Raw genomic sequence first — 15,885 nt, 5'->3', positions numbered from 1 at the left:
AAGTTACGTCAATGTTCTGTTACTAAGGCCGTTGCTAGAGTAAACACACATATTGAATGTATTACGATTGATGTGTTTCGTAATCGTAATATGGAGCTAATATACAGAGATGTGGCCTAAGACTCATGGATTAATCTTCAAGAGTTCATCAAAATCTGAAGAAAAATCGATTGTGTCTCGAAGATGTACGTCTTATTGTAGTACTTATACCCGCTTATGACAAAGTGCAACATTGTTTGTGTTTATACCTCCATGCCCAATTCCAAAGTGCACAAACATGTCTTATGCTATCATTCAGCAATATATATAAAACACCATAAGGCTTACACAATTTATAATAAACAAACCTTTCTGCCTAACGTTTATTGATGCAGTTTAAAGTTTTACTGCATTACACACTATATTAACGTTCAGGTGGTACAACTTGTACCTAATAGAGAATAGTTTTACGTAGACATTTTAGCTACATGCATTGATATACATTACGGGCTTGAGCGTTCCGCTTCTTTCAGAACGATTGGTTGAACCACAGGAGACATTAGAAAGCTTTTTTAATATTACTAAAGAATATTGTATCTGACTATTTATCATCTGAACTGAATGTGTGCTGTTATTTTGGGCGGAACTCAAATATTGAATTACTGTTATAACTGTTTTAAAGTTCAAATTGTAAACTTCATATAAGATATTTATATTGGTTAGTATCCATAACCTCTCTGTAGCTTATTTTTTATTTAGCTTTATTTTTACCTTCAATACTGGTGAGCCTTTGAATTGAAATTTGTTAAGATGCCTATTCGAGCTTAACTGCTAATTATTCTTCTGAATATTCGAACGTTGGTATACAGAATTTATGTTCATACATAACATTTATCACCACCAAACCAGGCTTTCCTTAAACAAACTTTATATGCAATACATAATCCGACGACAAAACCTGGCACTTTGTTTATGAAATCGGTTACTTGATAATCAAAAGTACATGTATACCGTTGACAAATTTGGAATCTTTTAAACTTGTATCATTGAACAAAATGGAAGCTTCTTATTCGCCAGGCCAGGCATACAAGTACAATTTTCATATGTATATGATATGTATATCACTGGATTTAATCTGTTCTATACGAAGTTTTCTTTCTAAACAAATTACAAAATATTGTTGATTTTATTATGGGTGTGGCTCGCAAGTAGCCAATCAATTTCCCCTACAAGTATTTTTAGTCGTTATCAAAGATTTGATCTAATTTTGTAAGTAATAAATCGTCATGTTGAAGATAGTGATGAGAAAAATAGACAAAGAAATTTGGCATTAAACCAAATCCATTGAGAAAAACATATCATCCACCTATATATATTGTTTACAGCTTCTCGCCTCAACAAATATTCTAGAATCTTTCTCAAAATAACTTCAGTATGTTTTTTTATTCAAAGAATTGCATATAGAAATTCACTGTAATTATCAAACAGCTAGTTAAAAGAGAAATGGCTCTAGGTGTGTAGTATTTCTCCAACGATTGCTATGCACATATATCCATACATTCTCATGAAATGTAGATTGAAATATGCGTTGGTTGGTTGGTTGGTAGATGACAAATAAGCGATCGCTTCCAGCGGAGGCTGATATCGCAAACTAGGTAGTTGTTGGTAGTCGTAGTAGTTGGTAGTTGGATTGGTTCAAATTGGATGATTCTGTGTTGTTGGTTTGGTTGTTGATTCTTCGTTAGATCTGGTCGGGTTGAATGACATAGCGGTGAAACCCAGCCCTGGGTGGTGTGGCGAGACTTACTCGATCTCCTTCATTCTTCCAAACTCGTTCTGATCATGGTATTTCTTGTTGATTTGGTTTAGTTTGGTTTGGTTAGATTATCTAATAACTGTTGGAAAACTAGAAGACCTGAAAAAAAGTGAGAAAAGAGGGGGGGGGGGGATAAAAGGGGGAAAAGCTTTCAACAAAAGGGGGAAAGATGTTTCTGCAATGAAACTTGTTAAATTGATTGGACGTAATTAAAAGTGTTAAGAAACTTTGAGTATAAAATCTTAGCCTATCTGTTCAAGACAGATTTGGTTATAAAATGGAAGACGAGTTCCATTATCGTATACCAGTGGTCCTTGGGTGGAGCAAAAACTGTATGGTGAGTGGTATGCCGTTGCTTTCCAGGTATACTGTGTCAGTGGCTTACGAGCGGGTTTCAATTCAGTGCATTGAATGAGGACATGCGACCTTGTGGCAACGTGGTGGTGTCGTAGTACGTTGTTGGTTCTGGTTGTCTGGTTGCCACTTCGCAGATGGCTACAAATGGATGGTTTGATTTGGTTTGGCTTTGTATCTTCGGATCAATCTGGTATCTTGCGGTGTCGCGGTGTTGTCAGTGAGTTAGACGCTTGCTCTGTAGACGGGAAAGTCCGGGGTTCAATTCCGGCCCCTGTCGTGGCATGGAATAAGCGTCTAGTCGTTCGGTTGGGACAATCAACCGAAGCCTCGTTTGCTACAGACTTTGCACGTTAAAGACCCCTCGACAGTTGGAAATCGGAAAAGAGCAGACTTATGCCGCTGTCCTGGCCAAATTTTTCTCATTGCACCCTGCATGGTGTTGCCCGTCTTCATTAGCTCACTTGGTGCAGAAAAGTAGGACGTAAAACTACATTCATTTCACTTTTTATAAGAAAAGTTTCTTTTGAGAGCATTATTTAAATCATTAAAATATGTGCAACATGTGTTTAAGATATATATATATATATATATTGATTAAACTGAGATCAATAGACAAAACAACTATCTCCCCTCCCTTACCATACGAAGCAAAGTTTTACCATGCGTTTTCCTGTCTGTCATGAAAGTGGTGTTGGTGAATTTCATTTTACAAGCGACATTATACTTTGATCTCTTATTTTCTGACATGTCCTCTACTTTTTATCTGTTATGAAACATACTTTGAAATCGTACTTGAAATAGTAATACGTAAACGAAAAGCACACTTTTCAAAAGGATATATTTCCGGAGTGTAAAAAAAGGAAAATGTAACTAAAATGAATATTACTAATTTTATTCCATTTTAAAAAATCAATTTATCAATAACTTCCTATTGCCTTTTTTGCAATAAAATCAATCCGATATTTTATTACCAACTAAATGCTCTGTATTCAACATAATAATACGTCACTTAAAGATGCGTTGAGAACGTGACAGTTTTTATGAAGTGCATTCGATTTCGTTGGAAGGGTCATTACAAACATTTGTTATATGTGACTTTTTCGAAGATTGGAACGTGTAATATTTCCAACACAATTTATACTTGTGAACATTGTGATATTTATCTTCGTGTCACCATATTATTGCCATTAAATAAATTCGAATCGAGGTTTCTTTTTCTTCTTTGTATTTGTACCTGAGCTAGTAATTTCACCAATTACCTTGAAATGTGTCGTCTTAATTGAGCTTGTTTTGAATAGGAAATGGAAAAACTTATTTTAAGTGTCCCAGATACACTTTTAAAGGGGAAATCTTGTGTATTCTTTAAAATTCAAGTTCTATTTCGGTTGGAAGTAAGCCTTGTAAATTCATACCCACTGAATAAGGATATGTTGAACCAATATCAGATGACACTGACACAAAGTGAAAGTAGTTCAACCCTGTGAACAATGCCTGATTCTAATTCTCAAGTTGAAGACTTTATGTGTTATTCATATAAAGGTTATTGAGTCTCTTTGTTTATACTTTATATAAAATTTACTGGCTTTTAAGTGCAGTAATTTTTAGTAAGTAAACCTGGTAACCAACAGAAATGGATAAGATTTTAACTACTGGTCTACTCATCCAACTATGGATTACCAAATTGTGTGTCTAAAGGGAGATAACTCCCATTATCCTTTGTTTTTGTTTGATCCCTATTCCTGTATTTTCATCTACGTCCAAAAAGCAAATTTCTAAAATTATGGGACTGGGGCAAGTAAAATAGTGTTAGAAGAAACCCAATTTTTCATAGGAAAATTTCGATATATGTGCCCTTTAAGTATTCAAATTGATAACGACATCGATTGCTTTATTCATTTTAATAGCTGCTTGAAAACTAGCATAAGAAAAGGAAACATAATGAACAAAGAAGCATATTGATGATTTGAAAGCATCTAAAAATCAATCAATGCAATAAACTATTACAAGTACGTCCTTATTTGAGAAAAGTAAACAAAATCAATATCTGCATCAATCCTTTTCTTATTCAGACACTTACACAAGTTGACAGTACTTATTTACTGCCCTCCGCTCATATTATAACCGGGAATGTAAGTTTAACTGTAAATTAAGAATTAAATCCAGACGGAAATATAATGAGATAACAGGTGTAAATTTGAAATCAAAATTTTGTCTTTGCATTTTAATCTTTCATCATCTGATTATTGACTGTTCAGAATGTTATGTTTTTCATTCTGAAATTCTTCGGTGTCATTTAACGATGCAATCTTGTCTATGTTCATGCGGCCAATGGCTGTTTTTTGTTTGTTGCAAAGAGGATTGGTATACTGTCAGGATCTATTATCTTGTCACATGCTTCGGTGCCCTGTAGGAGACATGTGGAACTAGATTCAACTTATGGTTTCTGTAGATTCGGTTGGTAGTATCATTACTAGTACATGCTCTCTAGTACAGGAATTCTATTATGAAAAAGAAAACCGCAAAAGAACTAAACCCCTTCTCCCGAATTTTGAGGGTACGAATTGGTCCTCTAAAAAAGGCTGAAACTTTATAATTTCAGGTTCAACCTCAGTCACCAGCTAGTCATTGTTTAAGTGCTGGTGATATTATATTAAGTATCGGTAATACCAATGCTCAACACCTTACTCACATGCAAGCTCATCAGTTGATTAAGAGTGCAGGCAACATGTTACAGTTAACCCTCGAAAAGTGAGTACCGATAAATGTTATGAAGGTCAATTTGCAATAAATAATCCGAAACTAATCCGTATTCTAAAAGGCCAATATTCCTCCAGGAGACCGATAGTATGTGAGTTACTGTCAATGTTCTTCTCAACCAGGCCCGAAACTACATCCAGGCAAATCAGGAAAATGTCTCGAGCAAAATTTTACAAAAAAAGAAATTTTATTAAGAAAATGAAAAATGAAAATATCAAATCCACTCAATATATCGCTTAACTGATTTCTATGGTAACGGTTTTTACCCTGTGAAGTCTTTCGAAATCGTTGCGGTGAAAGACATAAAAAATAGCAGAATATTTGCTTCAACGGTTGTTTGGTTTTTGGTGAAGTGGTGTGGGAAATTTTTTCCAAAGTCATGGATTCATCGAGTAGATTAGGATTGTTCGGAAACACTATTCTGTGACTAATTAAACTTTCTTCATTTGGAAATTTCTAATTTTATCATTTCAGATGTGGTGGTGGAGATATTGACAGACTTCGACCGAAAAATCCCGTCAAATTTTCACCGTGGAAACACGCTCAACCAAATTATGCTTAAACAATAAATTGTTAAATACAGCGAAATTAGCTAACATTTTCGTTTTTATGTTCACACTTACATTGTGTTGTGAAAAAGGTCAAAAAATGTCGGTACATATGAATTCAAAAAGTCGATTATTTCGAAGCTACATATACAATATTTGCAGTGTAGACCTACCTACTAAAACAAAGATGAGTTTTGTCAGGTAATGGCAGGCTAATTAATTACTTTTAATTTTCATACGGCAGTTATTACAGCGATATTATATTATAGCAAAAATTTTATGTGTATCGCGGACACTCAATTCTCCAAGTTAATTAATCTTGATCAGATTATGACGTAACAAACGCAGGCAAACTGTTGTTCAGGAATTGTATTTACCACCAAGTAAACAACAGATGGTGCAAATGTCCCCGATACACATTCAGGTCTAGGAAATAACTTGTAATTCCTTTAATAATTTGCAACTCTTGATGTACATTTTTGTCTTGAGTGGCGTTGTGTTATTTTGTTATTATGTTTTTTGTTGATCGGGATGTCGGATTTGTGTGAACATTCTTTAATTTTGTCAAATCTGACCAAAATTTTGAATCACATTTACCAATCCGACATTTCCCAAACTGTTTATGATGGTGAACTTGCTTTTATATGTATATATACCCCATATAAGTAAATGTAACAGATTTATACTATATTTTCATTACCAATGATATGACCCACGATTGAAGAAGTGTAAGAAGGTTACAGTGAAGATACCTCGGATCGCATTTTTTATCACTGTGGCTCTTTGCAAACATGCATTACGGATAGTGATAGCCCCGTCACACAGGACTGTGACCCCGTCACACAGGACTGTGACCATTTGCTCTCAGCGACTGGAAATGTACTAACCAGAAGAAAACTGGAGAATAAGTTCTTAAAAAAATTACAAACTTAACGTTTTTGCAGCGTCCAAAACAAAACGCCGTGATTCGAATAGTGGCGACAATTGCACGACGCCTAGCGTGTCCTACACTCTTATTCTGCGCTTATGGCGACCTTAACAGGCACTGAGCCAATTTTCAGTAGCAGTAGCAGCGTAGCTAGAACGTATTTCCTGTTTGATGAGACCTTAAGTGCAAATTGTTATTGAATTATCATAATTCATTCATATTAATCTTAACGGAAAGAAAACACTTAGTTTACACAGAAATACCCCTATATGTGACCCAATCCCTTACTGAACAAGACCTTGGACATCTATAAAATCCATTAACTGATGAACCAAGTCATTGTATGAACTGAGGTTTACATGATCCCGTTATTATTCGCAACGTTTTAATAGTATTGTAAATTTTAAGTTGATGTAGATTACTATATTTACTAATTATGCCCTCACTAATTAATCCGTCCATTTTAAATAAATTTTATATTTTACCATTTTTGTGTGTCTTGATATAAGTCTGCTATCTATATGTGTTCAGATTACCCCAACGTGCAAGTGAAATGAAATGAATAGAGTTTTACGTGCTACTTTTCTGACCATGTGGATTAATGAAGGCGAGGTGACGTGCAATGAAACACCTCTTAGCATCTTTAATTTCTCTATGCAATACGTGTGTATTCATTGTTGGAAGAACAATATTCATTTGATGGTTAATCGAAAAGGTATCATATATTTCTGAGATCACAGGGTGCGAGGTGGGAAATTTTTACCAGTTCAGCTCTACTCTTGTGTGAATTTATATGTATCGGAAAATTTTAGCTCTGCAAAAGGAAGGCGACATATTAAGGGTTTTTTGAGATAAAACGTTCGTTTTTTTTTTTTTTTTTTTTTTGGCTTTTTTCAATTACATTTTAAAAGCACAGTTAATTTTCTACTTAAATAAATGCAGAAAACAGGAGCATTAATTCATGTTAATTATATAATTTGATCGTCGTTTTGGGTGACTGGTAAGCTTCAGGTTATAAAAAGATTAGTTTTCCTTTTTCGTATTTTTAACTTTAAGTTTACCTCTGGTGATGCATAACACAATGATAATATCCTTTTTTGAGTCTGATAATATCCATTCATAATACGAAACTTTAGTTCGACTCTAAAGTGACATAGTCGTCAGGATATTTGCTTTCACATTAATGGTTCAGTTTCAACTATTTCTAATTCTTTTTAAAATCCTACAATTCTTTTTGTTCAGAAAAGCTTTCTTGTGGAGGTGCAGAAAAACTGTTATAAGCATAGTAATGTGCACTTATATTATTGCTAAAAATGATGCGGGTGGTTGTGATTTAAATCTATCAACTAAAGAAGCCAATATTTGAACAATTTAGATTTGCCAACATCTGACACTCCTATTATGGATTCCCGAACGGCAACAACATGTGTCCCAACACCAAATGAAGCTCCTAAATCTACCAACAAATGATGTCTCTTTGAATCTCTTAGCGTTGGGTGGATCTCCGAATCACATGAATCACAACGCTATCCATACATTAAACAATACACAGTTTTGAATTGTCAAGTTCGGAGTTGAACAGCACTCAAATTACGACGATGTTGAATTACAATGGCAAATTGCGGTTGCTGGTGTTTTAAACTGAACCAGTAATACAAAATATGTGATGAGCATACCAATTACCTAGAAATAAAAGATTTCAAGATAACATTAAAATAATTGGTCTGTGACTATTTTTGTCGTCACATTCGCTCATCAAACCAAATTGTGTACACCTCCCCCTACAAACGCACCATCACACACACACACACACCTAAAAGCTATACCGCTGGCAGTTATTTGTCATAAATATTTGATTGACTAGTAGTATTTTGTCAGAGCACAATGCATAAAATTCAATGAAAATGCAAATTATTTGTGAGCTATGTCTAATAAAGTCATAGAATAAAAAAACTGATAGTATATTTGTATATGATTCTAAATCGAAAACTTCGCCATCATATGGACTTTTTCTGTATATGACTACCACCAAGCGTCATACCGTCTTGTATGACCTTCATCAAATATTGAAGTTATTGTTTTTTGGAATTAGGGCATTGATTTTCAGAAAAGTCCATAAGAAGACTTATTTATTTATCAATCTTGTATTTTGGCATTATTCATAAGTTATTCGATAAGTGGTGTAATTTTGTGTAGATTCATAATTACTGTCAAATAATCGATCATCGATTTGTTTATTTAGATATTGAATATTGATGAAATATTGCACAAAAGATAGTAGCTCGAATTGAATCTCTCACTATAACTCATTTAATTGTCTGATAAGACTATATGACGCTGCTTTATTAAATGATGTAGCGTTATCAGGACCAAATAAAAAATCCGGGTGTCCAGATATAATCAGCTTAGAAGAATTCCCGGCAACTTTTCAGTATCTCGAAATTAAAGTCCCGAGATTTATATCATCTATCCAGAGGATTGTAATATGAAAAGTATTGGACAACACCATTTACCTTGCTATTCATTTACAATTGTTAGCTCAAATCATGTTGAATAGAACACAATATTGCAAATAAATTTATATCATCAAGCAACACCGTAAAAAAGAATAAACATACATGACTGAAAATCAACTATATTCACATGAGCAAAAAAATCTTCAGCCAAAAAAAAATCCTGAGAATCAGCAAGGTTTTGTATCTGGTAAAATGGGAAGAGTTCGGACAAAGAATTTTTTTAGTTTTAACGAAGCAGATTATACTTACTGTTAGTATAGTTGGTCTATTTATAATAAACATTTTAATAGCTGTTAATCCAACCTCACCCCCAGTAAGTCGGTTCATAAACATAATTAACTGCAAGAAAAACAGATTACAGATCATTTTCTTTAGGATCTCGAGTAAGGGTCAGAAACTTTCTTCGTTTTTAAGTCTAGCTCCACCTTACTCAATAAGACGAAAGGACAGGCCAGTTAGACCGTTCCACTCTCGGCATCTAGGTGATTCGGGTCTGCATTCCTCTTAAACAGCCATGTTTATATGCTAAATTAATAATGTTATATACAAACAAGCTATTGTAACGTCAATGCAACGCAATGTTTCCAGATATCCCCAGTACGATAGCCTTATGATGCTCTGAAGCAGAATTACCAGGTTGCAACTGGCAAATTAAATTAAAAGAAACGGCTTTAATAGTGAGTACTCTTTTACCTGAATTTGTTGATTCTGAAGCTGTGAAGCTGATATTCTGTACAGTTCTTCCAAAGGTGTGTGCGCCTGGAAAAAAATTGGGAGCTCTAAAATTCAAAACTATTGAGAGTGACAAAAAAGGCATTTTGTGAAGGAAAATTGTGATTTTGTGATATATGGAAATTTGTTTTCGGATCAAGCAAATACATTCAGAACTTTTATGGGCACAATTATTATTAATTATGAATTTGGAAAAAAGTACATTTTACTACTTTTAAGAAGAGTAAATTATGTGGGCAATATTTTCGTGACTGAAAAAGACGAAAAATGACTGGATATTATATAAGAGTTTCCATATCCTATATTGACAATCCTGCCATCGAATTACCTTTGATCGTGATATGGTATTAATCATATAAACTACTAAAGAAAACCCTTACTTACAGCGACGTTGATAAGAGCGCAAACAATAGATACAATTGTCATATGAACCATCAAAATAACCATCCAAAATACATTCAGTAAAGTTAATGCCAAAGTATGTTGCACATAGATAGCATTATATAAGATAATACACGACATAGGAACATCAGCAATATACACAATAGCGATGACGACCATAAAACTATCGTCAAGAATGTTAGTCATCCTACATAACCCTTGATGACGCAATCGAATAGATTCAAGATCACCAGAAAATCCACCATCTTTCTCTACAAATGATTTGATTTCATCGGTTACTTCATAGAATTCTCTAGATAAAGCAAAGCATAACACTATCATGAAGGCCACAGAATACATGGCTATGCCAGAATTCACGAAAACACATATCGTGAACATGACTTTAAACATGAGATTGTTGGAAGAACCAACGATCCCAGGCCACGTAGCATGAAGAAACAGATCCCCCAATTCGGGCACTGCTAAAAACGCTAAAATCAAACTAGAAATATTGACGATGACAAAGTTCGTGGATATCATCAGTGAAAATTTCATAACAGCTTTCAAATGTTTTCCTAACGGTTTGTCTTTACACGTTGTTGTCCATAACTGGAAGAACAAGGGTAGTTTATTCTTTTTGAATAGGGCATACATGAGGCCGAGCATCTTTACGGCGTTTTCAAGAGTCCATATAGTAGATTGGATTTTGAAAAATAGCAATTCATCAAATTCGTCACTTCCGCTATAAACTAAACAAGATCTTGCCAAGTTGAACAATTGAATACAACACATAAATATACACATGATAATCCATCCATCCGTCTGCCACTTCCCATTATATTTATAACGTTTGAAAAATAACCCAAACACTCGAAGAAAGTAAATAACGGGTTTAATGCTACGGAAAAATTCTGAATCGTTATAAGGTGATTCGATGTCAAGGCCTTGGTTCTTCTCGATGTACTCGGCTAATTCATCCTTGAGCTCATCCTTAGATATGTCATTAGAGTCCGTGTTGATAGGAATTACTTTGTTATGTCGCATTTCGCGGACAACGAAAATCCTATTAGACGGCATTTTTAGAGCATCTGGTCACACATAAGCTTAATGCTGGTATATTCCAACCGACCAATCCTTTAGGCAAACTTCAAAAACCTACACACAAACCAAAGATTATACCAAAATCAGCTTTGAAGAAGTCTGTGCAATACACAACTAATAAATTGTAGAGTTCATAAATTAAGAATTCCAATGCCTGTTTCTAAAATATAATCATAACATTACAGCAATAACCTGTCAGTAGTTAGAAAGTTTCATATTATTGCCATCAGATAATCTAACTCGGTTTTCTCTTCGCGGTTGTTATAAAAAAAAATCCAATATTGGCCAAATAGGAAATTCATCATCTTAGTAATCAATGGAGTGTTTCAATCAGAAACATTATAATAAAATATCAATATATTTCGATATATACTGGCTATTTCGAGATTAAGAATAATTCAAAACGTTTTTTTCGTGACTAGTCCCTTTTCCGTTCATGTTTCAAATGTTGGGCTTCGTAATCTTTTATTAACGATTTCTGGGGTGGTAACGTAAAAGCAAATTGATTCGAAGTCCTTTAAGATCTTTAAATCAACATATAGATCTGGAACAAAAAGCTTGGAACTCTTTGAATTCTTTGAATTAGGGTTATTGAGGGACGTTGGTTATGTGTGGTTTTTAAAAATATTTCCAGAACATTTTGTGAGTAGTTTTGAAGTAGACTCGAGGAAAGCAGAAAATCCATTCACCATTTCAAATATTCAATCAAACGATGTATGATATTCTAATCAATAAATCAAGAGCAAAAAAGAAAAAACCATTGGGCGCTTAAGCAGGCCTCACACTGTGCGATTTCGCTACGATGTTGTGCACAAACGTACGCACGCTACGACACACGGTCATGTACGACAAGAGCCAAGGCTTCATCTTCATCCGATGAATCCATTTTTGTCAACATTTATGACGCAAATTGGCTCGCGACATTGCTTAAGTTGTCATGTAGAGTGAGGGGATGGATTACACGATAGCCTGCGATACGATCAATATGTTTGTACTACTATGCCTTGGAGTGTGCTGTGTAGTGTGAGGCCTGCTTTAGCCTATTGTATTCAGTAGGGTTTTATGAATTATTAGGTGGAGGCACCAAGTACCATCCGCCTCCGTCAAAGTTACGCTTGCGCTCTGCAACATATCATGGTAATGAATGGCCAATTTTCTTATCGGATCTATGTCAATATATTATATTCCTGATGACGGTGTGAGAACCACATTGAAACATTGAAGAAATAAATATACCAGAAGTATCTATCCATAAAATTGTCTTATTTTTCTAGGTCAATATTGTCACGTCATTCTGGTAAATTAAATATTAGAGGCTGGTCGTTCCAGACTTCAAGTGTTTGTAAACAAAGTCAATGAAAACAAACCATCCGTAAGATATGTATTCAAAGTTATTAATTAAATGTATCATTGTATAACCAGTAGTCACAATAGAGCATTAAATACATAAATTATGTAGTGTCAGATTTATCTCCAAAGTTTCTCAATTCAAGGAATATATTTAGGTTGGAATATTACTATCACTGGACCGGATGTGAAGAGTCTCGCCCAAGAAGACACAACGGAATTCACCATTCATTACCGAGTAAGAATCAGCTTACGGACATTGCCGAGAATTGTCGAATGGACCCAGTATAGTGACCGGAAGTGAACATCTTACGTTTATCATTGTAAAATACAATGTAGCAGTGAACTAAGGAGCCAATTGGTTAGGAAAGAGAACACAATATTCACGATGCAAGTTTGAATATTTGTCTTGTGAACTATTTGAAATTTTCGGCAGTATGAATATTTGATTACTTTGTCTAGAGCCAAATTTAAGACATTTCATTTCATTTGGGTTTTTTGTGGTTTCTTCTCCGTGAATCTGGTCATTAACACCTTTCTGAGGATTACACAGTTCATCCAAACTTACATAAATATTTTCAAGTTTTTTAAATTGGTTGATGGCAAAGCTACAATATAAAATATTATATAATTGGTCGCGGTCTATTGAAAACACTTATTGTAATGCCTCTTAATCACTTCACTATCAATAATTGTTTCTACAATTCTCAACACTTTTGTATATTTTTACACTCCATTGCGCACGTAAGTTTTATTCATAAGGTAATTTGGAACATCAATAAAATTAGGAAGACATTTAGATTGAATATGTACTTGCTGAACTGACCAAGTTTAATGCCCATAAGTACCACAACAATGGTAACGTGAGTGCGTATACCTCAAAGTATGAGTAAAAGGGTGACAAATACAAAGAAAATGTACAAATATAATTAGAGGCATATGGGTTTTTTTCCGGCGATTTAAGTGAACCTTTTGATAGTGAAAATGATTTGCGCAATAAATTGTCATGGTTAGTTTTTCGGATATTCTGTCATTTATTGCTTTTTTAATGTTCAGCAGGAGGACGTTATTACAGATTACCTGTGTATTGCCTTAAATTGCCTTTATATTGTACATGTCGCTTGGGATTCTCTCTCACTTAAAAATAAAGAAGTCATGATGATGTGCTCATTGTTCACATCTACTCACCTGTGTAAAATGTTGATTGTAAACTGTTTCGTGTTCATTGAATACAGTTCCATACATCAGAATAAATGTGATCAAAACAACAAGCTTAATTGGTCAAGCAGGGGAAGTCAAAATGTATCAGTTGGCTAAGAAAAAACGATAACACTGTCTTTTCATTTCAGGATTATTAATACATAATCAAAGCTAGGACCAAAATATTTGATCTCATAATAATAGATATTTTCCACATTTTTTCACAAAATTACAGCTTTAAAGGTTTTGACATACCAGCGGATTTAAAGTCCATGTCAAAACATTGAGGAATAAATGAAACCGATATATTTATATATGTGTGACCATTCTATCAAGGCCCGTTGTATTTTCATTGCCTCATGCTCTCAGAGTCTTGAAGTAGACGTTAAAAGTATCTTTTAATTTGAATATCTTATGGGCAATATTTTTGCATTTGCATTGATTGAAATATTGTTCTTAATTGATATGAAACAAGAGCCCTTCAGGGTAAACTTATACAGCCATTTGTGCATTTAACAAATAACGATACAGGGGAGCTTTCAAAATCAATAATGCCGACGGTAAAGATAGATAAGACAAACTTCATTATTTCAATAAATGATATGTCAGATTTTCAGAGCAACTTACCTCTTACGATATACATAGCACCAAATTTCTACTTCCGACTTAAAATAAGATAAAAGGAATGGAGACGAAAGATTAACCATAGACAAAGTTACAAAATAGCACATCCTTATAAGAAGTTTGTTGTTTGAATGGGTAAAAAGAAACAGGTAATTTAGATGCATTAAGAAGAAACCGTGTATCTGATTCCATTTCAAGTTCGACAGAATTCGATAATTCGATAGTTTTTTTGCCATAATGGTAAAACAAATCTTCAAACTTAGGGGACTGCTATGTATAAGCGTTTCGCCCTATCATACGCCAACCTTTTCGTGTGAACATGAGGTTCTTGGCCCATTGTTTTTTTGGTCGTTTGCTAGATGATATTTTCATGGTTTGGACTTATTCGATAGAACAGTTTTGTGAATTCTTTGGAATTCTCACTAATCACCATCACAAGAGAGTATATTCTAGATACCACTGTCTACAAGGGAGATTCTGTAATAGATACGAATAAACTTGATATTGAGGTTTTTGTAAGGAAACTGATACTCACCACAAGAGCTCAGTTCACCCAAAGAATACCTTTTCTGGTATAATTAAGTCACAATAATTTAGTTGTACAATTTCATCGAATTTGCACAAGATCAACTGAATTCAACCAAGTTTGCACGATTGTTTTCTCAAAACTGAAAAGTCCATTTTCTTAATGAAGTATATGTTCCAACCAGGTCTACGTTTGGGAGAATCAAACACTCCCTACCCCAAAATCAAATAGCGATGATCGACGATTTCCCGTTTACTGTCTCAGCTCCAACAACTTGCATAAATTGGCTTTAAATCAGAGTGTAGAATATATATTAATTAACAAGAAATATTGACACATCATTCTCATTAGCGTAAAAGGTAATAAAAGTAAAAACCAGACGTTCAGAAAAAAAGAATTGTATCTATCAGTAGTCAACTTTTTAAAATTTCATAAATATATAACATCACAATGGTTATAACTGTATCGTGAAAGGCATCCAACTATTAATTTTTAATATAGATAGAACGATTTATTCAGCCCAATCTCTTAAGGAGCTTTTTATACAAATTCCTGTTTTCAGATATTTATATATAATGTGTTCTATAGACCTACAAGGTAAAGCATTGTATCTATAAACCCATTATGAATCAGTTTCAATTTATTTGTTGGAAGCCACGGTGGCTTAGTTAGTGAAACCCATTGTGTTCATCTCGAAATGATACCGTGGAATGTTTTCTGTTCCTTCCTGCCAATGATACAGGTGAAAAGAACAAGTTGTCGTTCAGATGGAACAATAAAGTAGTGTTCTAAAATTTGTGCACGTTTTAGATTTACCAACTGTTGGAATCGAAAAAGAGAACGTTAGTTACGTCGTCTTGGAAATGTTTCTCTCCCTTGACAATGTATGACGCTGCCAATCTGCATAAAGCACAATTCCATCCATGCCATATAAAGGTACACGTATGCCATACAATCGTACCTTAGTCATCATTACTCAAGGTCTCAGAAACGGGAATTGTTTTGTTGAGCTAATCAATAACAGTTTTCACAGCTCACCGTCGAAATTGAAGTCTTCAAATCAATGTGAGTCT

The 15,885-nt window shown here is 34.2% G+C and overlaps 2 protein-coding genes across 2 annotated transcripts; one reads left to right on the top strand and one right to left on the bottom strand.

Moving 5' to 3' along the window:
- Positions 1 to 2,072: 2,072 nt before the first annotated feature.
- Positions 2,073 to 6,874, top strand: LOTGIDRAFT_228218 (hypothetical protein; the record flags this gene model as incomplete). The annotated part of the gene is made up of 4 exons (XM_009053180.1): positions 2,073 to 2,132; positions 4,222 to 4,281; positions 4,752 to 4,900; positions 5,384 to 6,874. 4 exons carry the CDS (start codon positions 2,073 to 2,075, stop codon positions 5,469 to 5,471), a joined length of 357 nt encoding a protein of 118 aa, XP_009051428.1. The 3' UTR covers positions 5,472 to 6,874.
- A 1,101-nt stretch (positions 6,875 to 7,975) lies between these two features.
- On the bottom strand, positions 7,976 to 11,091 carry LOTGIDRAFT_152656 (hypothetical protein; the record flags this gene model as incomplete). The annotated part of the gene is made up of 4 exons (XM_009053179.1): positions 7,976 to 8,068; positions 9,151 to 9,240; positions 9,595 to 9,660; positions 10,018 to 11,091. 4 exons carry the CDS (start codon positions 11,089 to 11,091, stop codon positions 7,976 to 7,978), a joined length of 1,323 nt encoding a protein of 440 aa, XP_009051427.1.
- Positions 11,092 to 15,885: the final 4,794 nt, after the last annotated feature.

This window comes from Lottia gigantea (genome assembly GCF_000327385.1).
Source record: "Lottia gigantea unplaced genomic scaffold LOTGIsca_2, whole genome shotgun sequence".
NCBI lineage: Eukaryota > Metazoa > Mollusca > Gastropoda > Lottiidae > Lottia > Lottia gigantea.
The sequence above is the reverse complement of the archived record's forward strand: the minus strand, read 5'-3'. Positions and strand labels throughout refer to the sequence as shown.